Here is a 24,563-nt window from a genome sequence, read left to right as displayed (position 1 = left end):
GTTCAGGAACCTGTATCCCATTTTCCTGCTTTGGAAAATTGCTCTGGTTTACTTTGTTTCCCATGTAATTAACTTATTCTGTATTTGAGATTGAAAAAGTTGTGCACATTTAGATTCTATTTTGCTGACACAACTGTAAAATTGCAGTTGACACCATAGGCGAAAATTTTGCCAGAGGAGCAGATGGGACTCTAGCATTTCACAATGCAATCCAGAAGGTGGCTTATACTTTTTCAATGAACTCAATGAGACTGCTTTTGGAACTAAAGTTGATCAAAATGCTTCAGGTAGGAAAAGTCCTGATAACTAGTTTCTTTTGGATCAAACACAGGGTAAGAAAAATGAAGAACTAACATGTGGGGTCAAAGATGGGATAGCTGGTTCTCATTTTCTTGGTGGATTTACCTTGGCAAATCAAAGTGCTTTGAAGGAAAATGAAAATGGAAGTGTTGGTTCTGGGAAATCATGTACGAAGGAAGAGTTTCAGCGATTTGAATCCGTTTTTATGAAGTTCACAGCAATTGCAAGGGAGCATTTTCTGCCTCCTGAAAGGCAGAGGTTTGGTCTAATATCGCAGAGATCTTTGCTTCCTTTCTTAGGTGTTGGCAATCCAGAGACATGGTTGATTATCCTTCATTCATCTGAATGTCCCAATTGTTCGGTGATACTCCAAGAAGGAGAAGATCTTAGAACCATCCTTCAAAACCACTACTCTCTTGTCATAGAGGTATTATTACTAAATTTGTTATGTCTTTTTTATTTGTTAATCATAATCAAGGTTTCAGATCTCGACTGCGCTGTGTCAACCCTGTATTGACTTCCTAGTGGCCATAGGTATCATCTGGTTTGATGAACGGTGAGTAGATACGGGGAGCATACTGTGTCATATGCTGTGCTGGTACATGATCAGTATGGGTTCCATATGCAAGACTTCAAAGTTCAAACCCTGAACATCATAAGTTGAAATATGGCTAGAAGTTTGCACAAATACAGAAATCTGTTCGATATTATCTGAAAGGGCCTAAGTAGTCTATCTAATACTTTTTTAGTATTTTCTCTGTGCAGGTCAGTGTCCATATTTATAGTAAATACACATATTATTGGTCACTATTGTAGTTCTAGTCTATGAAGCCTAGACATGGACGTGAGATATGGATACAACACTATGGATATGCTGAAACAATGCATCATGAAAATTAAGATACAATATGACTAGGACACGTCAAGTGATAATTATGTTTATCTATATATGTATGTATGTGCATGTATGTATATATTTATCTACATGTACATATGTATATGCATACGTACATATACACAAATACAAATTCATATATGTAAAGCATCTATGAAGCATACTAGGCTATTAACATAACATAGTTCATACTAGGTCATTATTCCATAGACCATTGATGTAGGATGGGTTGCCAAGGATGGGATCAGAGTATGCCTAGATCAATTAGGACTTGAAAATAGTTGTCTAAGAAAAGTAATTGTCCAAGTTTGAAAAGAATTTGTAAAATGGTATTCCTCGGTCTCATGGCTTCCAACAACCACAACACAGCAATGCTTTGATAAGAAACTTGAGTAGCATTCTGACTAATCAATATGCGATGCTGGACGTGTTTCCAGCATCACTTGAAGCACTTTTAAAATGAATCCAAGCATGAACTGCTGTGCCATCCCAAACCACCTGATTTGGGGCATATGGTGCTGTACCGGTCAGAATCGGTACAAAATTGTATTTGGGTCGGTACAGGCCCTGTATTGCCCATAATACCAAGACGTACTGAGGTGCGTATCGACTTATGCTAAGGTGTACTGAGATAAAAAGTGAGAAAATGGCTTAAGAGTTGTCTTGGTACGGGGTGCATCTCGTACCAACCTATACCGTACTAAATCGGTAAGGTACTGAACAATGCCAAATCTCTCTCTACTAGAAAATTTTATGAGGATCAGGTCTTTTGTGATGTGGTAGATACCGGTTCATGTCATATTTTGCTTGGGCAACTGTGGCAGCATGATAAAAATTCCACTTACAGGGGAAGGATAATCCTCATGTATTTTACAAGGATTGAAAGAAAGTAATCCTTGTCCCAGTTTGTAGTGAACCCTGGACCAAAATTTCTCAAGTAGAGGAGTGGTCATTCCTAACTATGAACAACTTTTTGGAGTCGAAGGAAGCAGGTCAAATTTATGCCTTGGTGGTGAAGGGTCAGGTTTTTGAGCCTCCCAAGATACCTGAAAAACTAAAAATATTTGATCGTGGAATTTAAGGAGATAATGCCTGATGATGTTCCTAATGGATTATCTCCTATGAGGGACGTCCAACATCATATCTACCTCATCTCCGGTGTAGCTTACCAACTTTGTAACATTACAGGATGAACCCAAAAGAGAATGTAATTTCCAGAATCAGGTGATTGAGTTGATTCAGAAGGCATGAATAGAGAGAGATGTGCCCGTGCACATTACTAGCTTCATTGACACCCAAGAAAGATGGCGGTTGGCTTACATGTGTTGGTAGCAGGGCTATTAAAATCACTGTGGAGTACAGACTTCCTATACCTCAGTTGGAGGGATATTCTGGGCATGTTAGAGGGATCTCGATTGTGTTCAAAAATAGGTTTGAGAAGTGGCTATCATCAAATTAGGACCGGACGAGGGGACTAGCAGAAGACAGCTTTTAGAACCAAGGATGGGCTATATGAAATTATGAATGGTTATTAATGCCTTTGGACCATCAAATGTGCCAAGCATGTTTATGAGAATAATGAGTCAAGTGCTTATACCTTTTATCAGAAAATTCGTGATAGTGTACTTTGATAATACATTGGTTTATGGCCAAAATGAGGAAGAGCATATTTCCCATCTTAGAGAGGTGCTAACCGTGGTTAGGAAAGAAAGTTGTATATTAATTTAAAAAGTGCAGTTTTATGACTGAAAGTACTGTGTTTTTTTGGGCTTTGTGGTGAGTGCTTAGCACATCCATGTTCATCAGTAAAAGGTGGAAGCAGGGTTTACTGTGCCGGTTATCCGACGGCATGAGTCAGTACGGGCCCACGCCATGCCGTGCTAGGCTTATACCGACACAGGAGACTGTGGGAGAGAGAAAAAGAGAGAACGAGCAGGGAAGGGAGGTAGAGGCCGGCGGAGGCCGGCGCTGGTGCAAGTGGCGGAGGCCGCGATCGGATCCCTATTTCGAATCCACCACCCTCTGCCGGCCTCCCTCCTTCTCCCTCTCCCTCCCTCCCCCGCTTGCTCTCTTTTTTTCTTTCCTTCTCCTTCGACGACGACGTCTCGATTGCTTTGCTGGAACTGTCCCGGTTTACCACCGTTACGGCTTGGGATGCTCCGAACCGGGCGGTTCGAGACGGTTCCGTTGACCTTGGGTGAAAGATTTTAGGAAGTGGCTTACACCAAAGACTGTTAGTGAAGGAGCTTTCATGGACTTGATACATTTTATTGCAGATTTCTAAGGAATTTCAGTGCTATTATGTCTCGTCGCAGAGTTATTGAAGAAAGAAAAATTTCAATGGAATGAGGAGGCAGAGAAAATTTTTGCATTGAGAAGCTTTCTAGTGCTTCTGTTTTAACATTGTCAAATTTGAAAAGCTATTTGAAGTAGAGTGTGATGCATGTTATGTTGGAATTGGAGCTATCCTATCACAAAGAAGACCAGTGTCCTTTTATAGTAAAAAAGTGATGATTGTAAAATGTGCTCAATATACGAGTTAGAGTTTTATGCTTTCTTTAGGCTTTGAGGTATTGGAGTCATTATTTAATACAACAAAAATTTGTGCTTTATACAGATTATCAAGCATTGAAGTTTATTGTTAGCTAACAAGCCATTAGCTGCATGCATGCTAGATGGTAAGAGTTTCTACAGCAATATAATTATGTGTTGAAACATAAATCGGGTCAACAAAATAGTATTGCAGTTTTCTTGAGCCGAAGAGCGTCATTATTGGTTACTGTCATTACTGAAGTTGAAGGATTTGAATATCTGAAAGACTTATATGTAGAAGGTGAGGATTTGAAGGACCGTGCCAAGTACCAAAATAGGCAAAGAACAAGCAAATAAAAGTAAGTGCATAAACCACGGCCAACAACTCAATGATTTTTAGAGTAAAAACATGAAGACTACACACAACACAAATAATAAGTAGGAAATTTATTAATAATAAAATAATTAAAAATACATAAATCTCTCACTTTTTGAGTTTCAAGACTTCTAATCACTTTCCTTTTCTTCTTTCCCTCGAGTCACCATTCTACAGGACTCACACCCCTTGCAGAGGAGAAATATGGGAACTTATAACTGATCTCCTCTGGTTCCTATACTGACAAAATTACAGACGTATCCTTCAGGGAGTGCCTTTAGTTCACTCTCTCTCCCAGCTTTTATTTCATTTTGATGGTTCCTGATTCATATTCCTCTTGAAGCAGGGTCTGCCTTTCATAATTGTATGATTGTGCTGTTGCAACCCATTTATGATTCATTCGGCTAATGGAATATTTATTCAATTACTTTCATGTTAATAATATTATTTATATAGATATACTATTAGTCTAATTACGCTTAAGAGAAGTATATGCCGTGAGATTTATTGCATCTGTTTTGACCTGTTCTGTTTATGAATTTGATGCACACTAAAGCTTCTTTGTGACTCCAATTTACTAGAGGTGGTTCCCTAGTTTTCATTATGCAATGTTACTTTTTCTTATATGCTATAAAATTATTTAAATGATGTATATTGCAATATCACATACTTTTTTCCTTTTAGCTTGATGCTGATGGACGCAATCTTGAGCCTGCATTTCCATCAGACAGGCCTTCAATCATTCTTTTTGTTGATAGATCTTCAGAATCATCGAAAGTTAGAGGAGAGAGCAAGTCATCTCTTGAGGTTCTTAGAAAGTTTGCATGGTACAACCAGATTTCCTACCAGAGAGTTTCAGGACTTGATGGCAGTATTTCCAAAAGTTCCTCTGGACAAGCTTCTTTTGGAATGTGGAGCAGAAGTATCTCAGATGCCCTAGGCCATCAGACTCGAAAAGATAATCTGGCCTCTAAGATAGTGAAAATCAAGGATAATATGGCTATTATGATGGTAAATGAAGGTGAAGGTATTTCATTGAAAAACACTGCTCCTGACAATCAAGGTAATTCTGTTTATGATATTTTAACACATCTACTTCACCAGAAAGAACATGCATTGAAGACTAAAGAAACCAAAATAAGTATACTAGCAAAGGAAGTTGGCTTTCAGCTTTTGTCTGATGATTTTGAAGTGCAAGTAGTAGATCCATTGCCGTCGAGTGAAAACGATCAACCTAAAAACATGATTAAGAGTGATGTGACTAGTCCAAAGGATCCAACTTCAGAGTTACCTAAAGAATCTGTCGAGCCGTATGTCAGCATGAATGATGCTGATCTTTTGGATGCTACTGATATTACTACAGTGGATGAGGGGAAGCAGCCTGAAGCCATAGATATGGAAACTGATTTTCAGCAAACTCAGAAAGCAGTCACTTATGAACTTGAAACTAACAAATTTTCCACTAAGTTAGACAAAAAGGTTAAAGTTGATATAGGTGTTTTCAAAAGCACACAACTTAGTGAGGACCAGAAATGTTGTAACCAAGAGGAAGTGGGATCATTCACAAGTCGTGATGAAAATTCTTTCCATTTGGAGCAGAAATCACCATGTGCTATGGAATACATAAAAAAGGAGCAAGTTGAGCATACTGATTGTCATTCGAATGGAACATCTTCTAGCGAAGTTGCACCAAATTTGAGAAATATTTCTAGCCTGAATTTTTCAGGGTATGATGTTTCTGAGAATAAGAAATCCACGATCATAAGCAATGCAGATAGGCTTAATGATCAGCACCAACCTTTTGTCAGCTCGTTTTTCTTTTCTGATGGTGGTTATCAGCTACTACGAGCCTTGACAGGGGGGTCTAAGATTCCATCTTTGATAATACTTGATCCAGTTCGGCAACAACACTTTGTATTTTCTGCGGAAACAGAGATTAGCTATAACTCTCTACTTAATTTTGTGGACAAATTTCTCAATCAAAGTCTTACTCCATATCAGCGTTCAGCATTGTCTACTCACAGTTCAAGGGAGACTCCAAGGCCACCATTTGTGAACCTGGATTTCCATGAGGCTGATTGTATACCTCGAGTGACAGCCAACACATTCTGTGAACTGGTTGTAGGTTTTGAGTCCTGTGAAACGGGAAATGTAGTCTCATTTTCCAACACTGAAAGTTTCTTATCTGCCTGGAAATTGGATGTTTTGGTGCTCTTCACTACTTCCTGGTGCGGATTCTGCCAGCGTATGGAACAGGTTGTGCGTGAAGTATATCGAGCTCTCAAAAGCTTTATGAATACACCAAAGGCTCAAGCTCAAAACGTGGATCCTACGCAAATCAAAGGTACTATTTAGTGCAGTTCTTATATGGGTGTAACATGTCGTTCACATCATGAATCTTGTCAGTAATTTTGTATTGACTTCCTTATTGTTAAGATTAGTTTTAACATGTTTTACCTCAAGAAATGGACAGTACCCCTAAAGACATCAATATGAAAGCAACATTTTTACATGCTTAACTAGAGAGGTAAGGGGTGATGTTGGGAAGGGGGGGAGGGGGGTACTTTGACCTTGCAAATGATACCTAACTGCATTAAGATAAATCTACGGCATCACCTTGAATATGCTCCTCACTTGTATCATGAGGTGAAAAAAATGATATACAACTTTAGCTCAGAAATATGACACAAGTTCTGGAGAGCCTTTCTTGTAGGATGCAAGGTCTTTGTAGCTGAATATGTAATATATAGACTGATAGAGCACTAACACACTGGCTTCTCTAGTTCAATATGCTACTGTTTTGTTATTAGTCTTAGTGTACTACTTTCAATTGCTGTTCAAGCAGTTGTAATGATTATAACTCTTCATTATCACTCATACAGTCTGCCATTTCTTCCTTTGTGGACCACATATGCAAACACCATTTATTGTAGAGATGATTATAATTCTATTTTTAGTAATCTAATATTTACAAATGGCAAACTATTTTAAAAGTACTAAGATATTGTCATGTTCTTTATTTTGGCCTTTTAAATTTTACTTTTTTGGGAAAAGGCTAGATGGTTGTGAAATTTTACTTTGTCAAATGGTGCGTTGCAATGCTGCACCAAATTTCTATTCATACATACAATTGGAACCCATCTTATTACACCATGATATTTATGTCCACTAATAATGCATTACTTGCCTAACAGATAACAAAGAGGATTTTGCTTTGCATGGGCTGCCATCTATACTTGTGATGGACTGCACGCTAAATGACTGCAGCTCATTCTTAAAACCAATGGGTGAGGTAATTATTGTAAATTTTGTTCTTAAATCAATGTTTATGTTGATCGACTAGGTTTTACCTCTTTATATATCTATATATATATATATATATATATATATATATATATATATATATAGTATTTGTTACCTTTTCTTTTAAAGTCACGTCATGTTTAAATAATTATTACTAATGCAAATACTTTATATCATAGCTTGCTTTAAATGAAATAATGATTGAATATACTTGCAAATGATTTCTAAAATAGTCAAAAGCTTACTTTAGTTTAATTAGTGTTGAAGATCTTAGAAAGTTAAATTGATATCTTCTTTGCGAGGGATAAATTGGAGAAGGGGCCATGCATGAAGATATACAAATATGTGGTGAAATTGTTGCAACCCGAGATTTAGGACCTGGTTGGAAGCCTACAGCTTGATCCACCTGCTGGTAAGCTACAGTGCAGTCGATCGCACCAATTTGGTGACCGCTTTTGGTGCCATAGAAATAACTTGACCTGCAGTCTATCTGCAGCTCAAGGCCAAGCTGCAGCAGCTTGAAGAAGTCAGCCCTGATTTAGGTCCAACTCTATTCGAGATCTTACCATGTCCATGAGAAGTGGAGAATGACTCCTTACTCGAGATCTCTTCATGATTCACTTTGTTGTCATGTTAGTACCCTCTTTCATTTCCTTCACTCTTTTCCCCTTTGTCATGCCTTCACACTCCCTCTCCCCACCCCTTCCTTCCTTTCAATTCTAGCCATCTACCCACTAAACCCTCTCGGTTACCCGATCTCTTCCCCGAAGCCCCTTCCCAACCGCCTCTCCCATTGGACTCAACATCTTGACAATAGTTCCTCGGGTCTCTACGAAGCATGTGTTTCAAGTGGGTGTGCACCACTCTCATCATCTTTGCCCCAAAATCGGTATCTCTAGTTGGTCATTGGGAGGGAGGACTAGCAGAACAGCTCCCTGTTGGTTAACTTGCCAACCCCCATGGATGTGGCAGTGGGGCTCTAATGCATCGTGGGGAGCTTTTCTCAATTCATATTTTCTTCTATGCGAGTCTTCCCCCAATAGAGTCTAAAGTTTCTCTTTTCTGACCTCACTTTTCTAATCCAGCTTATAGACTAAAGAACTCTAGGTGTTAATCATGCCTAATAGCACCTTGGATGACATACACATCTCTTAAAGATTAGTTTCTTTGTATCTTGTTATTTAGGATTTTGCTTCCTCGAAAAGTTTGTATTTACATAATTATAGTTTTAATTTTTAGATTTTATCATTTATTAACTCTGGATAATAAATATTGTTCAATTATGAAGCAATATTAGCAAATATAAAATTAACGTTGCACAATCATTTATTAATTAAGCCTAAAAAATACTTATCACAATTAAATGTTGGGATAAGCTTAGCGCATCATTTACTAGGTAACTGCATCTCTTGTAGTTGCATTCGACCCAAACAATTTCTGTAGGCTTACTGTATTTCTAGCTACAGCCGTCCAAACATAGTAAATTCAACCACAGGAAACGTAAATTCAATTCCAGTCACATGCAACTTGAGCTGCAAATGCAGAGTTCCAAACAGCCCCTTAGTTGAATCTTTAGGTTTGACTATCTTAATTGATCAAAAGCAACAATAATATTGAACAGTTATTAAAAAAAGAAAAGAAAAACATATGAATTGTATCACAATCCTTAAATCTTGAATAGTATCTAATTTCATAAGTTTGAACTTTGCGTGTCATATATAATCCTATCCCTTTATAGATAGAAAAAAAATTTGGGCTATGTTTTGGTGTTGCATCATAAAACTAGTTATAAAGAACTTCAATAACTCATCTTTCTTCAAAAAGCTCTGCAATATTCCTCAATAATTTCTCGAAAAAGATTGTATAATAGGTGAAGTGAGTTATAGTGCCCCATGAATCAGTTTACTATGTCCAAAAGAGTTTTTCCATTGAAATTAAGGAGCTTTAAAATGCATAATTGAAATCATCATTAGAAATTTAAGAGTCGGTTTATTGAGAGTTTAAAACCACGTGGTGAAATGCCACAATCAAAGTTTTCATTGAGGAATGAGGTACCATGAAAGGGTCGAATCATTAGTAGCAGGAATCTTCCATTTAAGGTCATGCACCCACTTCCAAATCTCCTCAAAAGCTCGTCTCTGCATCTTCTTTCTAGGTGTTTTTATTAACATTTTTAGAGGTTCATTTCCTATACCTACACCTGACCTGCTTCTAGTAACTAAGTTCATAATACATTAGTTTTAAAAAGAGTTTCAATAATTCACGTATGGTCATAGATCAAATTATTACTAGGAAGTTCAAGTGTGAATTAAATGAAATATTTTGATCATTAAATAGCCAAAGTGAGAAATTCTCTAATAAGGAGGGAGATATTGTGAATGACTAAATTACATTTTAAATTTTAAAAAAAACTCCAATATTTCATGTACTTTCATATTCTCCTACAAAGGTTCACTTGTACCCTTGAGGTCTGCTACGGTAACAAGGCCATATATATCCTCATAGTAAATTGGATGAGGCCATAAATATCCATGATGTCTATACATATACTAGTTAACTAAGGGTGCACATGTATCCTAATCAATAATTCAAGTGAAGCCACACATAAACCGAACCAAGGGTCCATATATATTCGAATTGATAACTCGATGAGTTCAACTATTCCACTAAGCTAGAGATTTCATCTGTCTTTCAAGTATGGTATTATTATAGATTTGAAATAATTACACAAATGCCATATGGAACATTTATTTAAAAGCTACAAAAAAATAAAAAAAAATAGAAAAGTTTCTAACAAGAACAAAATTGTAAGTCAAAAGACATGTATGTGCTCATATATCAAATAGAAATAAAAAACATAAACTCAAACTAGCACATAAACTAGATTTATCAGAAAAAATAAGACGAGATCTTTGCAACTATTCATAGACTTGAAAATACACAACAACTTTAAAATATTGTTGTCACAAGCAAAAAGCCGTCTTTTGATTTAGGGGGATCATTGGACCCACGTGGACTACTTTGGCCACTTCAAGTAGGTTTGGATAGGGTCTTGGAGCAAGATCTACTACCTTCAACACTTGATTGCAAATCCAACTTTCAGAGGCCGCAACTCTTAGAATTCATGAACCTGTATGCATTAGATCCAAATTCTCATGAACAATTGATGAAATTGGAAAACACCAACCATCAGAACACACTTACAAAGATGGGCTATTATATGAGGGGCATGTTATGTGCCTGCAAGCTACTGATGAAGTACATTAGGTTCTAGAGGCTTGTATTTCTAAGATTGCAGGACATTGTGGAGTGGAGAAGATACTAAATTAAAGGAGATATGTCTATTGGCCCAAGCTGCAACAAAACATGGCTTAGTTCATTAAGATTTGTGTACCATGTAGCATGTAAAGGCTCTCAAATAGAACGCTAGGGTGGTATACACCCTTGCCAGTTCCTAGCAAACATTGGGGAGTCTCTCGGTAGATTTCCTAAGAGGATTGTTGAGATTGAGGTGCGCCTTGATTATCTATACGTGCCAGTTAAATCTTTTAGCAAGATGGTGTGCCTAGTTTCCTATAAGAAGGTTATAGAAGAAGCAGCTACATTTCAGCATCTTTGGAAAAATTTTGGATTGTCGTCCATTATTTCATATAAAAAAAAGTTGTTTCCCAAAAAATTTCTATATATCCTTATAGAGGATGATGCATACTAGATTGAAGAGGAGCACTGCCTTCCACTTACAGAAAGATGGATAGATGGAGATCGTGAATTGGATATTGGTGTACTCGTTCGAGGATATCATTCCAAGCATTCAAGGACTTGGGGTGATAGCTTGCTTTCCAGTTCACGTACAATCATGGGTTAAAACATTGTCAAAAATAGGACGGCATGGTCAACATCATATTATTTTAGTGCGAAATTGGCACCAGTATGGGTGTTGGGATGCCAAAACAAGGGTACTGGTTTGTACCGACTGAATCAGTCGGTATTGATGGTTTTTCAAAAAATTTTTTTGAAGTCGTCAATTTTGGTACGTATTCTTGGTACTGATATCGTAAGGGTTTGGGTATCAGTGTTTAAAATATTGGCTATAATGGAGCTATCCACAATTCTGCCTAAAGTCACTTTTGAAGTATGTTTGAGATATTTGAATAGAGTCCATCTGACCTAGAGATTATGGTTAGTATCAAGACAAAAAAACAAGGAGATGGGTGATTAGGCACGAGCTCGAAGATTCTAGAAAACATTAGGAAGGTGCATTAGGAGATTGAGGCTTAGCCACATATCACAGCAAAGGTACAAAGATTGACATTATAAGTGTTATGCGAAGTGCAACTTCCAAGAGGGGGAGCTTATTCTGAAGAAGATTGGGCAAAATGCCTTCCTGCTTGACTTGCCACCTTATCTGGAGATGGACTCAGTTATCAATGTTGTGAATGTGAATCTGCTTGAGCCTTCCATATTGGATGAAGATCAAGGGCAAGAACCAGTGCTACCAGCTATGGATGATTTATGGATGGAGCTAGAAAAGATACTAACTGATGTTTGCATTGTTGAAATGAAGGTTATAGAAACCAGCCACAAGATTATTGAGTCTTTTTGAATAGGTTGGAATGATCAACTTCCCATCAAAACCAAGTTGTTGAGTATGAGACAGGGAAGCAGAAGTTTTCCCATCTCTAGTTTTGATTTTGCAAGAGCTAAATTCCTTAAACAAGGGAAGCACTAATCCAAGAGGATCATTGTACTAGATTGCAGATGCTAGCCACTTTGGGTAGGTTTGGACGGGGTTTTAAAGCAAGTTTCGCAACATCTGTTACTCGATTGTGAACCCAAACTTTCAGATGCCACAACTTTCTCAAATAGCTTTCTATTGTGAACTGGAACTCATAGATAACTTAAAACAACATAAAATGATGTGAGATAACTTATTTTTTTTTTCTTTTCCATTTATTTATTTCCATAAGCTTTTTGACTGAAACTTCAAGTTTCCAAACCTGGAGTGAACTAGTTGAAATTGCCTTTGCACTTTTATGAAACTTATAGCCAAGATTCGTCATCTTGGTGTTGAACCCCGTATCGGTACCATCCTATTACAATATTGGTACGTGGTACAGTATGGTAAGGTTTGGTATATCAAGTGTCGATACGGTAAGGTTCGACATATCGAGTGTCGGTACAGTACAGTACCACGTAATGGTTTAGTATCGGTACAAAACAGTATGCTTGGTTTGGTATGGTACTAACCGGTCTAGCAAACCTTGCTTATATCTTTTTGTACATTCATTAGTTTCTTACTATTATTGATAGTCCTAATAGCTTTCCAAATTTTTTTCTATTCCATAATTGCATGTCAATGTAGTTATGTGCATTCAAAGATTCACTAACTAATTTGATCGACAATGGCCTTCTTTCTAATGTGTGGCTGGATGTTTTTCTCCCGACCTCTTTTCTGATGGTTACATGTTATGCAAACTTTTATAAGTTATGATTTTCTGTTATCTGAACTAGAATTCTAAAGGTTTCTTATCACATTGTCTGTGTTAAGTCCATGCCCATTTTCATGCTATTGTAGAGTTTAGGAGTTAGCGCTACAAGATTGTTTATTGATATAGTGGACTAATGCATCTATAATTGAACCTGAAATATTAAGATCATGTAAATTTTCATGTCGACACTCGATGATCAGATGAAAGCAATGAATTAGTGGATATATCAGGTTGGTGTGTTTCATTTACTCAAACTCTAAAATGATTCATATGCTTCCTTGTTAAAGCAAAAAGGCGTAGATCATTGTAATCTATTTATCTTGGTCTTGTGACCTCATTTTGTGCAATAATGGAATTTGACTGGGTCAAACTACTATCTCAGATTTTAACCATTTCATCGATTTGCATCTTGATGTATACAGACGGAACTTTATCCAGCACTGTTGCTATTTCCAGCAGAGAACAAGAGTGCTATTTATTATGAAGGTGATATGTCAGTCATTGACATCATGGAATTTCTAGTATCTCATGCAAGCAATTCTCACTATCTAAACAGGAATAAAGGTATTTGTATCTTGACTTCTTTCGGTCTTCCAGCCTATTTGTACAGACTTAGACACACACACACACAAGCTTGAATAGAGTATTTAAGTTCACGCGGGATACTTTCTTTTGCTTATCTATTTGTCTTTTGAGCTGCACTTAAATTTCAATTGTCATTTTTCTGAAGTTAGAGAAACATATGAAAGATCCTCGCTAAAGCATTGCTATTCATCAAAACCTGTTATGATGTCTAATAAGTATATTTGAGGAAATAAATGTATAATACCTGATGAAATGTCACTAAGCATTGGTCATGGACATTATGTTACAAGTAGCCAGCTGCTCTTTTTTTGCTCGCATGTTTATGGATCTATTTAAGCATTTAGCATGCTTTTACCATGCCAACCAATAGAAATTACAAGAGCATGGAAACTAAGCTTTATGTCACCTTTCTAAGATGGTTCATTGATCTTATTTATTTGCTAAAATTTGATCTGAGGCCACATAATTGTTATGTGCAATCACCTTGGTCTCTGGTGGCTTCTTTGGCAATATGCATGCATGCATGCATGCAAAAAATAGAAAGCTGCATCACTGAAAAATTTTAGCTCATAAAGATATGCCAGAATTTCACCATAAAAGTGAACCTCCCTGAACCCATATGGATGCAGAACAAGAATAAAATAGACCAAATGCTACTTTACCGATTAGGGCAGGGGGGCTTCTATAAAACCAAAACTCGGAGAAACATAATAGGACAACATACAGAATTCGCACTCATGAAATGAGTCAAATGAGAAAGAACAAGGAGAAAAGGCAAGGAGCGCTCCACTTTATCACATATCATAATCCCAAACCATCCTTCTCAACCATCTATACCACCTCTCACATGCATAGCACATGTCTAACTCTGTTGACAGACACGCCAAGGATTAGTATCGTGCCAACTTTACTTAAAAATCGCCAAATTAAAAAGCGGCCGACCCCTGTTTCGAACAAAACAGGAGAACGACTGCGTAAATCGCGAAAGGGCCCGGCGCCGGCCTCCCTCCCTCCTCCGCTCTCTCTCTCTCTCTCTCTTTTCCTCTCTCGTTCTCCCTCTCCCCCGTCTGTTCAACTATGTCGGGATGGGCCGGCATGGCATGGCGTAGGTCTGTACCGACTCGTCCCACCGGAAAACCGTTACGGTGCCCGATACCAGTTCTGCCGACATTGATCAACATAGTACCAAAATAGTACCGGTACGGGATCTGGTACTGAGATCACGAACCTTGCTTGCTATATCTTTTTTTGTGGTATTTTTTGCTTGTATTAACAATGTTATCTTCCTTTTGGAGGAGATTCGTAAGCTACTCGTTAACACTGTTAATATACAAAAGAATTAACATATGTTGCAGCTAGCAAATGCTGTAGCACTTTCTCCTTGTTCTTTTTTGGTTCTTGTGTTTGTGAATATCTGAGTTTAGTTTTACAGAATCCACGCTTTCGGAGGACCAGTAAACCTCGTTTAGTAAGGTTTTTTATTAAGATAGAAGATATAGGGCAGAAGAAGATCAGGCACGCAAACCAAGTCTTTCCAGTCGGGGAGTCTCGTGAATCGGGGTTCTCAATAGAGGAGAGTAAGGTACCCGCTTGGGTGCTGAACCGAGTGACCAAAGTGATGATAAATAAAAAAAGAAGGAAGTTTTGGGAAGGAACTCGGCAAAATGATCCCGTAACTTCGGGAGAAGGGGTGCTCTCGCAGAGCGAGTAGCTCTTCTAGTCGGGCAGCTGTGTGACAACACTCCAGAGAAAGCGGCGCTTTTGTGTAACATGCTAGGAAGTCTTGATAGTCTTTCGTATAATCTCTTCTTCAATCCTAGAAGCAAAAATGGAGTGTCCTTTAATCAAGGCTGACGCTCGATCGGAACGGAACCAAGGAGGTCGTGTTGCGTAACGAGATTGCGCTATAATGCGATTTCATCACTCCAACAAATAATCTACTGCAAACGAGCCAAAGAGAACAGTTCCAGCTCAAGCGGGTCGTCGTGAATAAACTCCTCGCTCTTCCGGTAGTAGGAACTCGGACAAGTAGGCGATCCGAGGCGGATCAGTGTATCCAGACTCACGAGAGGCTTTGAGTACTCAAACATTCAATCAACATGGTTGGGCGAACGCTGTTCCCTTAATCAGTAAAGTTCCACTCGGTCTTTTTAATTCTTGTTCTGCATTCATATGGGTTCAAGGAGGTTCGCTTTTATGCGCAAATTCTGGAACATCTTTTATGAGCTAACATTTTTCTCTCACGCAGAGTCTAACTTTAGCTGTTATGTCGGAGACAGTGAATTGTCTGCTACTTTTATTTCTGTAAGACTGTAAAACTCCTCAGTTGAGCTAATCCTAGACTTGATATATACTGGAACTCCTTGTAAGAAACAACATAAAATATCACTTCTTAGGAAGTTTTGATCCATGGATAAGAAACTTCTTTTTGCCAGATAAAACCCTATTATGCTACAAGTTAAGTTGATTATGGCACATGATTTCATTCATTAGTTACTTTATAAATCAAATTGCCAGTTAGAGATGCATGCTTATCTGATCATTTTTTTAAGATAAATGAAATGGCATTACTTACTTGGATGTCCAAGCTGACTTCAGATAAGCAAGTTTACAAACTAAGAGAGATTCAAATTTATATTGCTCAACAATTGGGCCAGTGCAATGGTTGTAATTATGCTAGAAAATACTGGGATCTCCCCCCTTCGTCCAAAAAAAAAGTTGGCCCAATCATTTTTTTCCTCAAAATTTGCTGAAATTTTGCATATATTCTTTTGCCACTGATTTTCAGGAATTCTATCAGTGCATTTCTTAGTTTAACATTAATAAAACCTCTGTCTGAAATTGGTAGGTTTTTTGTGGACACATGCGTGGAAACGAAGCAAGAACAGAGCAACCTTACATGATGTATCTTCTTTATCAGTTCATGAGCAAGCGCATTATGCTGAAGATCAGCATAAACAACTCTTTTTTCATGCGGAAGTCAGAGGAAATGTTGACCACCCTATTGGATCACATACATCAGGAAACTTTAATGATGAATACAAGCATGTAGATGTAGGATCAATTCTTGCTGCCACTGATAAGCTTATCAATTCCTTTCCATTTGATAACTCCACTGTGCTTATTGTGATGGCAGACCAAAAGCAGGGATTCCAAGGTATGATCACCAATAAGCGTATAAGTTGGGATGTTTTTAAGGAACTAGACAAGGATCTGGAGCCTCTAAAGCAGGCTCCTCTTTTCTATGGTGGTCCAGTCATGGCTCATAGAATGCCCCTTGTTAGCTTGACGAGGAAAGAGACAGAGGGGTATACAAAAGTTGTAACAGGTATTTATTTTGGCAATCCTGTGGCTACAAGCCTCATAATTCAACAGATCAAATCAGGACATCATTCTGCCATTGATTATTGGTTTTTTCTGGGTTACTCAAGTTGGGCATATAACCAACTTTTTGACGAGCTAGCAGAAGGAGCATGGAATTTGAGTGAATCCCCAATCGAATACCTAGACTGGCCAGATAGCTGAAGTTACAGTTTGTGCAAAGTTCTTTGATATCAGGGTTGGAAACACTTGCCCATGGAATCTTCTGTTTAAGAATATGAAAGAGTACTGGAGTTGTGGCTAAAGGAAGAGAAAACATGAGCTAGCTTGAAGAGGTTAGAGTTTGTATTTGTGTGATAGTCATTTTTTGTAACTATCCCATTCCTTGTAGGTCTATTACCTTGGAATTTCCAATGAGATATCTGGTGGTACATGCAATTTTTGTTAAGAAAATGTGCTGGTTCTTTCGTTTTGGAAGAATAAACCAATGTATCATATTCCACAAAAATTTCCAGTCTTCTATTTTGTTCTTTAACAACAATCTTTATTACTCTTGTTATAGTTACTTTCTGTCACAAGATTGGTGTACCTCTTGTTAACATCCTGATTATAGTGACCATAATATAATTTAATATTAATTTTTAATTACTGCAATAATTTCAAATTTATTACTTTAACATATGAATTTAGTGATATAGTAAATTTTGAGATAAAGTGTAAATTACCTAAGTAAAATGAAGACATGAATTTCTCTATTTGCCACATCTTATAGTTATCAATTAACTCCAAATTTTGGAAATGATTTTTTTTAGAAGAATAGTCATGTTTCTTAGTATATCTATAGTAAAATAATGTTCAGGTCTTATCATGATATTCTCAAACTATAGAAAAATGGTCGTATTTCGTTTTAACTAATTCTAAAAGTACATTGGACTATATATAGGGTATTTTGCAAAACCACTGACTTCATTTTGCATTTTGCAAGTTCAGATCCATTGTTTTTCATCTGTTTCTTTTGCAGGAGTTCTCCAGTTCTAATATTTTCGGATGCTTTTAGACTCTTGCCCCTTGTCCAGCTTTATGTTTAAGTAAGGTGGGTGCACATGTATTTTGTGGTGCATGCACATACTTTGATAGTTTAAGCACTTTTTTTTTAAATACTAAATCCGAATGTTTCACATGCAATGCACATTTACAGGTTAGAATCTATCCATGGGTCCTGGGGTAAACATGTCTAAGAACTTAAAACCTGGTCATTCCTTGGAAAAAATAAAAGTAATAGTCACATGATATATAAAATGACAATAAAATGGGTCATTTATGAAAAAATTGTCTTATTTATATTCTTTATATTTGAGCCCAGATATTCTGAACATGGTCTCTTCATATCTATCATAATATAATCTCCATTCTATTTCCATTGTTAAGAAAAAAAAATAATTTGGTACACAGTCACATCAAAGGCCTCTAGATAGACCATAAGTAGGAGCTTTCAGTACCTTTTGTATCATTTCAACTAAATATTTTTCAGTCTATGGTATTAAATTTTGGTTGAAACACTGAACGAAACCATGTCTCAATTTGATGAAAACCTATTCAAAGCTGAGGTCAGCTTAAGGGCCCAAACTGATTTCTGGGGCTTCATATATTGTATATGGACTATTTGTGCTAATTTATTGTTAAATGCCACATTTCATTGTATTCTAGAAAGCATTTTCTAATGATCAGAATTTGAGGTCTAAAAAAAATCGAGATGTTAAGATCTAAAAAAAATTAGAGCAAAGACAAAATTTCTGAAATTGATATGTTTATCTTAGAGCTTGTCTCATGCACATGCAGGCTTTCATGTCAAAGATTGTCTCCAGACAAACAATTGAATATTATTCTTTGAAATGATGAGGCATGTTTTCTATAATCTTTTTTATTTTTTATTTTTATCTTTTCTTAATGTGGAGAGAAGGAAAAATGATTAATTCAAATATCCCAACCCAATATTCTTTAAGATGACATCTAATATATGTTCTTGATTTCTTTATTTTTCTTCATTATTTTTTGTTTCTGCTCTAGATTTTTTTTCTTTTATTTTTTAAATAAAAGATTGAGGCCAACTACCAAAATTACTGAATCTGAAAGCTCGTTTGACTCGGCCAAAACTGAGTCTGAAACTGAGTTTTTGAACCTTTCTCCAATCATTCTATTCTCATGTCTTTCTACCACATCACATAACTTAATAATTGGTAAATTGTGGCTCTCATGGACAAAAGCTTCAGAGGAAAAGGATTCTAGGGAAAAAAACAGAACATGTGGAATGGAAATTCAGCAAAAACTTTATTGAAAATGGGATCATAATTAAGATGGATGGACAAGAAATGCCATGAAGTGATCTGTTGCTTTATTTAGAACCTGTTATGTAAGATGATAGAGACATATAAATTTAGAGTTGGTTGGATAAATCCGAGAGGTGCTTTTGAGGTTTTAAGTGATCAACACATACCTAAGTGACTAGAGTCCTTCAAACTTCAATCCTAGCTACGTCAAACCCTTCCTTTGTCCCTCCCCATCTCATTTTCATATTGGTATTTGTTGGATATGCTTGCACCCTCTTCTTTTGTTCTCCGTCACTCACCTTTAATTTGTGCAATTCTTCTATGTCTCTAATATGCACACGTTGTTCACATTAAAAATAACATATTCCGTGATACGTTAGTTTGAAACAATTGGTACACTTATGCCAAGACTGAACCAGGATGCCCTTAATGCTACCTTTTATGTAGGCACAATGTATTTGGATTTAGAATTGTCTTTCTACAGCTGGTTCTGATGTTTAAACAGTTTTATTTTACCCCTGAAGTACAACTTATTTAATTCCTCCATAAGTATACTTTTTCTAGTTTTCTATAATATGCATTCTTATGTGATTCCTCAAGTTTCATGATTTCCTTTTAAACTCTTTTTGATGAATACATTTATTTTTAATTGTTGTTGGTGGTGGTGGTGATGGTGGTGGTGGTTGAAGATCCCATTGGCAAACCATAATACAAAGCTTGTGGACCAAACCTGCCTTGCTTGTAGTACATGGACCTCATGACATATATCTACCTCTTGTTGGTTTTTATGACAATGATCCTCAACTATTGAAGTTATCCTTTACCAACTTGTTGCCAAAAGCTCATAAATTTTTGTATACCTACTCCTTGTGCAATTTGAAGTTCCAACCTCCAAATGGCAATGTATTGATGCTTGGCCGAACTTTTATCATTGTATTCATGTTAATACTTGTTGTACTAGTTTTTCAGTAATCCCAGTATAGGTCATCCCGATGGTTTTCATCTAGCTTTCCTTGCCCATTTATCTCTATTCTAGATTTTTGATAATATCAAAACTTATTTTTGTTGTTTTTCTTAGGCTGCTTGCATTGACTAAAGCTTAAACCTTGCCATGTTATCATAAAACACCTCTATCCCCAGGGTTGAAATTTCAAGATAGAGGGCCTGAACAGTATGTACACACTGTGGGGCGTAACATACCAAAGAATGTATTGGCCGGTACAGCTTGGTATGGTCAGTATGGACTATTTTGGCCTCCAAATTTCTTTTTCCTTTTTTATTCTTCAATATTTTAAGTTGAGTTCATACAAAAATAAGTTTATTGATTTAAATGCTTGCAACATCCTATTCTCTGTGTGCTGAGCAGCTTTTATTGCTATTTGACATGTGTTTTGCTATGAGTTTAGTCTTACATATCAATTCAAATATAAGTTTACTGTAAATCAGGAAACTAATGAAAAAATACCAAATAGCCAAATGCTGTCAATCTGTCATTATAAAAAGTCTACTTGATACAACTTTTTGAGAAAACAAGTCTACAGTTGGTTGAGCTGGGCAGAGCCAAGACTAATTATCCCTTGTCTAAATAGCCATAGCTCTTCAGAAGTCTTGACTGTTGTACCATCTAGATTTGAAGAAGGCATTTATTCTCAGGCAGCTTCGGGAGCAGATATTTTTAAAATTGCCGCCAAGAATTATCTAGATCTTCCTACAAGTCACATCTTTTCTTTTTTTAAAGAAAGCTATATTTCTTCTTTCTCTACTTTATATATAATTTGAGATCTGATCCCATTTATTATCTCATTTGAGAACAAGGTCACAAAGAAATGATGAGATAATTATGCAGGTTGAGTACTTGGGGAAACAACTCACATGGTTTGAACGTCGAACCTACAAAAGTTCACATAGAGGAATTAGTGGACTATGGCCTAGACTGTTTTTAAAACTGTAGGCTATTAACTTAGTCTTTATTCCATTTCAAACAATCAATCTAAAACACAAATTTAGAAGTACAAAAGTTTCTCCTGTCTGCCCATCTAATGGAAGATACATAACGCTTTTACAAGGTGAAAGTAGCATTCCTTGACCATGATTATTTACCAACTTCTAGACTCATCTCTTTGAAGCATTTTGTCTATTTTCTCTTTCGCGTCTCTTTTCTTGATGCATTTCAGTTTGAGGTATGTCCTGTTGATTACATCTCCATGTAAAAATGTTGGACAATAATGCATGCTCTTGATAATAGAATTCACAGGACCCTTATTCAAGCTGTATTTGGTCAAATCTGTTATAATTCTAGACGCATTGTTTGTGGTCTGTCTAGGCATTATATCACCTGGCAAAATTTATACTTGAGACCGATTAAACTTGGCATCCTCTAGATTGCATTTTTTATCTCAAGTAGCCTAGACCACCTCTGATCATAACTCCTCTTTCCTTCGGAATCTGAAAAATATGATTCAGAAGTTAGATGTCTCTGAGAATAACTTATATGTGCTTATAGTATCTGTTCTAGAAGAAATTATAAATTTACATGAACTGGTGTCCTGCATGAAAAACATACATCATACTGTGTCATTAATTTGCACAAATGTGAACATGGATGTTGAGAACTGATACAAAGATTTTAGATTAGGAAATCACATACATTGCCATATGAGTGCAGGCCTCTCACATGATTCTGAACAGGTGTCCTGCAACGTGAAACACTATTAGCAATGCAAAGTGAGCAGGCATAGGTGTTCCAGGGTATTTAGGGGATAATAACCTTTGCTGAGGCTGTTAAACGTATGGTATCTTGGATTAGTGAATCAATATTGGCTTCAGACCCTGGATTCACATAGATGACCTGCTCGGTTGTGTTGAAAGAGTTACTGAGAGACCCACATCCACCAATTTCAGGTTGCTGAAACTAGAGAGAGAGATAGAGAGAGATGGGTTGAAAGACTTACAGATGGATCGCTTCCACCAATTTCAGGTAGCTGGAACTCACTACGCTTGCTTGAAGGTAGAACCCAAACATCAAAAGTGGTATTGATCTGGAAACACCCAAACATCAAAAGTGGTATTGATCTGGACCCTCCACCCCACCCGCCCCTCCTTCCGTCCCCCAAAGGAATCAAACTTGTTTCATCCTTTAGAAGTGGAATGAGTGATGGAGTGATTTCTTTTAAAACAAGGTTCGCCATCTCGGTATTGGACCTTGTACCACTACCACCCTATTACAGTATCAGTATGCAAGTACAGTATGGGACGGCGAGGCGTACCGATTGTCGGTACAATATGAGGTTGTATACTGGTTCTGTATCGGTATGGTACGGTATCGACCGGTATGGCAAAACTAGTTTGCATAAACAAGATGTGTTATGTCAGTTATGTGGCTGTTATTTATAGGAATGTGACCAATTGATGAGATGTCTACTCACCAATATCTAAGAAACATCACATGCCTGGTGCACTTGCCTGCCTGATGCATGACTTTCAATGCAAATTTCTATCTGATAACTATTAATCATCCATTACTAAACTGTTATCCTGTGACAGTTTGTGTTGGTTAATTTTGAGCTTGATTTCTGAAGCCCCAATGATCTGGCTTTGTTGTTTGATGGATTCTTTCATGTTTTTCTTGAACTGCATGTCCTGTGCATCAGCACTTCTATGCTTATTTACTCCAAGGTTGGTGAGACTGTTTAAATGGCTTGACTGTGTCCTAAGGAAACTAAAAGAAACTTTTAACATATGGTTGTGCTTCCCTCTTACATAATCATTATATGATTGTAACCTTGTTTCTCCAACAAAGGTTTTTGTTGCGCCAATGTGATATTTGATACAGTGGTTTTGAGAAGTTGAGGTAGGCTCTTAGCTAGGTATGTAGTTTCTTTTGCAGTATGTTTGTATTTCAGCTATCAGTCTTCTGTTTTGATTTGAAGCATGCTACTACAAGTAAGATGATATTATGAAGTGAAAGACCAAAAACATTAGATAAGTCTAAAGAAATAAATAAATAGGTATTAAAACATGCAAAAGCAATTGGTATTTTAAAGTATAAATTTTAGTACTTAATTATATTGTTAAAGTTTATTCTATTCTGGACTAGCCAAAAAAAAGTTTAGTCTATTCTGAACTGGTTGTTTGTGTTTTCATAGAACGTTGTCTCTAGTTTTGAGGCATACACTTGAGATAATAACAAGAACTACTGAACTGGCAATCAAGTTGTTATCTTCAGTGTCGTCTTCTGCTGCAAATTATTTGTAGGTCTTTTTCTGAGGATACATGTTGCATTGTACAGCCAAGTGATTTTTTTCAAATGCTATTTCACTTGTGAAACTTTTGTGACACATGTGTACAGGTTTCCCATGGGAGAGAGAGAGAGAGAGTGCGTATCCCACTGGTTTTGGCTCATAAAACTTGTACCTCTGTACAATATGATGAGAAGCACCAACCGCATTTTCTGTTGAAGGCCGTGATTATTCTCCCTTCAATAGAGAATCCAAATCCAGTATGCTGAAAGGGGTTTCTTTGAAAGTATCAGCAAAACAAACAAGTTTCTATAAATGTTCCAGCTTTATCCCATTTTATGAAGCATATGCAACCAATTAAAACTGATCTATGTGTTGTAAGGCTCGGTGTTCAAGTTCAGTGGCAGAATATTTTGTTGATTTTGGATTGAGGCTATTAACATAGCAAATGTTTGCTCTGAATCATCTTAATCATCATGCATTTTTTTGATGATTTTCTTTATGCATCAAAAAGAACTCCATTGATTGAGAACTCCTAAAATCCACAATGTAATTGATGAATGGATTGTTGGATTTGACAATTCAAGTACAGATTTTGCACATCAGCTAGCATAATCTGAGACCTGTATGGTTCACTGAAAATAGGAATGCAAGGGAGACCACCTTTTGAATCGAAAGGCTAATAAAGACTTCTGCATCCTTCTGTCCATCTTCGGCCAGGTCTGCTAACTGAAGCTCTGCAAGGGTGAATACATAGTCACAGCTCCATTTACTGTTCCATCCTGAACTAGATGTTGAAATGGTGATCAGACGGCGAGGTGCTCTTGAAACCTTGCATGATTTCTTTTTCGAATTCTGGGAAAGAATAGAAGCAAAAAACATTCTGTTACATTTGCTTTGGCAATTAATTGCATGTTGAAATTACTTTGTTGTGAATTCATACATCCTTAAATCTGTTTGCAGTAAAATGATGTTCTTATCAGGGAGCACAATTTCACCTGTGGGATTTCATCTTTACTCGAAGAAACAGCTGCGACTCTGGCCTCAAAATGTGAGCAGGTCGGCAGTTTGAGGCCTTGGCTTAGTCTTCTGGTATTGCCAGGTTGATTGTCAATAGGAGTGAAGAGCCTTGAGATGGAGTGATATGATTTCGCCATCTCCAATTGCGTGGAGATTTCAATCTTTCCTGCTCTTCTT

General features: G+C 37.0%; 2 protein-coding genes across 13 annotated transcripts in view; one reads left to right on the top strand and one right to left on the bottom strand.

Annotated features, from left to right (window-relative positions):
* LOC103706826 overlaps positions 1-24,028 on the top strand; it is a 34,907-nt gene extending 10,879 nt beyond the window's left edge. For 3 of the 10 annotated variants that reach the window (XM_039118563.1, XM_039118565.1, XM_039118564.1), the window contains 6 exons: positions 148-218; positions 332-727; positions 4,788-6,447; positions 7,298-7,395; positions 13,318-13,459; positions 16,329-17,376. In XM_039118563.1, the coding sequence (XP_038974491.1) occupies positions 148-218; positions 332-727; positions 4,788-6,447; positions 7,298-7,395; positions 13,318-13,459; positions 16,329-17,005 (3,044 nt within the window). In that variant the 3' untranslated portion in view covers positions 17,006-17,376. Of the gene's footprint in view, positions 1-147; positions 219-331; positions 728-4,787; positions 6,448-7,297; positions 7,396-13,317; positions 13,460-16,328; positions 17,377-17,822; positions 17,895-18,640; positions 19,956-20,206; positions 20,362-23,476 lie in introns of those variants that run through there. The other 7 variants (XR_005508098.1, XR_005508096.1, XR_005508095.1 and 4 more) reach the window with 7 other exon arrangements.
* Positions 21,065-24,563, bottom strand: LOC103699519 (large ribosomal RNA subunit accumulation protein YCED homolog 2, chloroplastic). Of its 3 annotated transcripts, XM_039118567.1 has the most exons (8): positions 24,365-24,563; positions 24,030-24,221; positions 23,542-23,631; positions 22,080-22,166; positions 21,896-21,976; positions 21,776-21,821; positions 21,662-21,674; positions 21,485-21,573 (listed from the first exon to the last, which is right to left on the bottom strand). In XM_039118567.1, coding segments are annotated over exons 1-7 (657 nt in total). In that variant the 5' UTR covers positions 24,524-24,563; the 3' UTR covers positions 21,485-21,573; positions 21,662-21,672. The 3 variants fall into 3 exon arrangements, with proteins under 3 accessions (XP_038974494.1, XP_038974496.1, XP_038974495.1); XM_039118566.1 differs by lacking the exon at positions 21,662-21,674 and having other exon boundaries at positions 21,065-21,573; XM_039118568.1 differs by lacking the exons at positions 21,662-21,674; positions 23,542-23,631 and having other exon boundaries at positions 21,065-21,573.

The sequence above is a fragment of the Phoenix dactylifera genome, unplaced genomic scaffold (assembly GCF_009389715.1).
Source record: "Phoenix dactylifera cultivar Barhee BC4 unplaced genomic scaffold, palm_55x_up_171113_PBpolish2nd_filt_p 000373F, whole genome shotgun sequence".
NCBI classification, from domain to species: Eukaryota; Viridiplantae; Streptophyta; class Magnoliopsida; order Arecales; family Arecaceae; genus Phoenix; species Phoenix dactylifera.
This window is presented reverse-complemented; position numbering and strand designations above follow the sequence as displayed.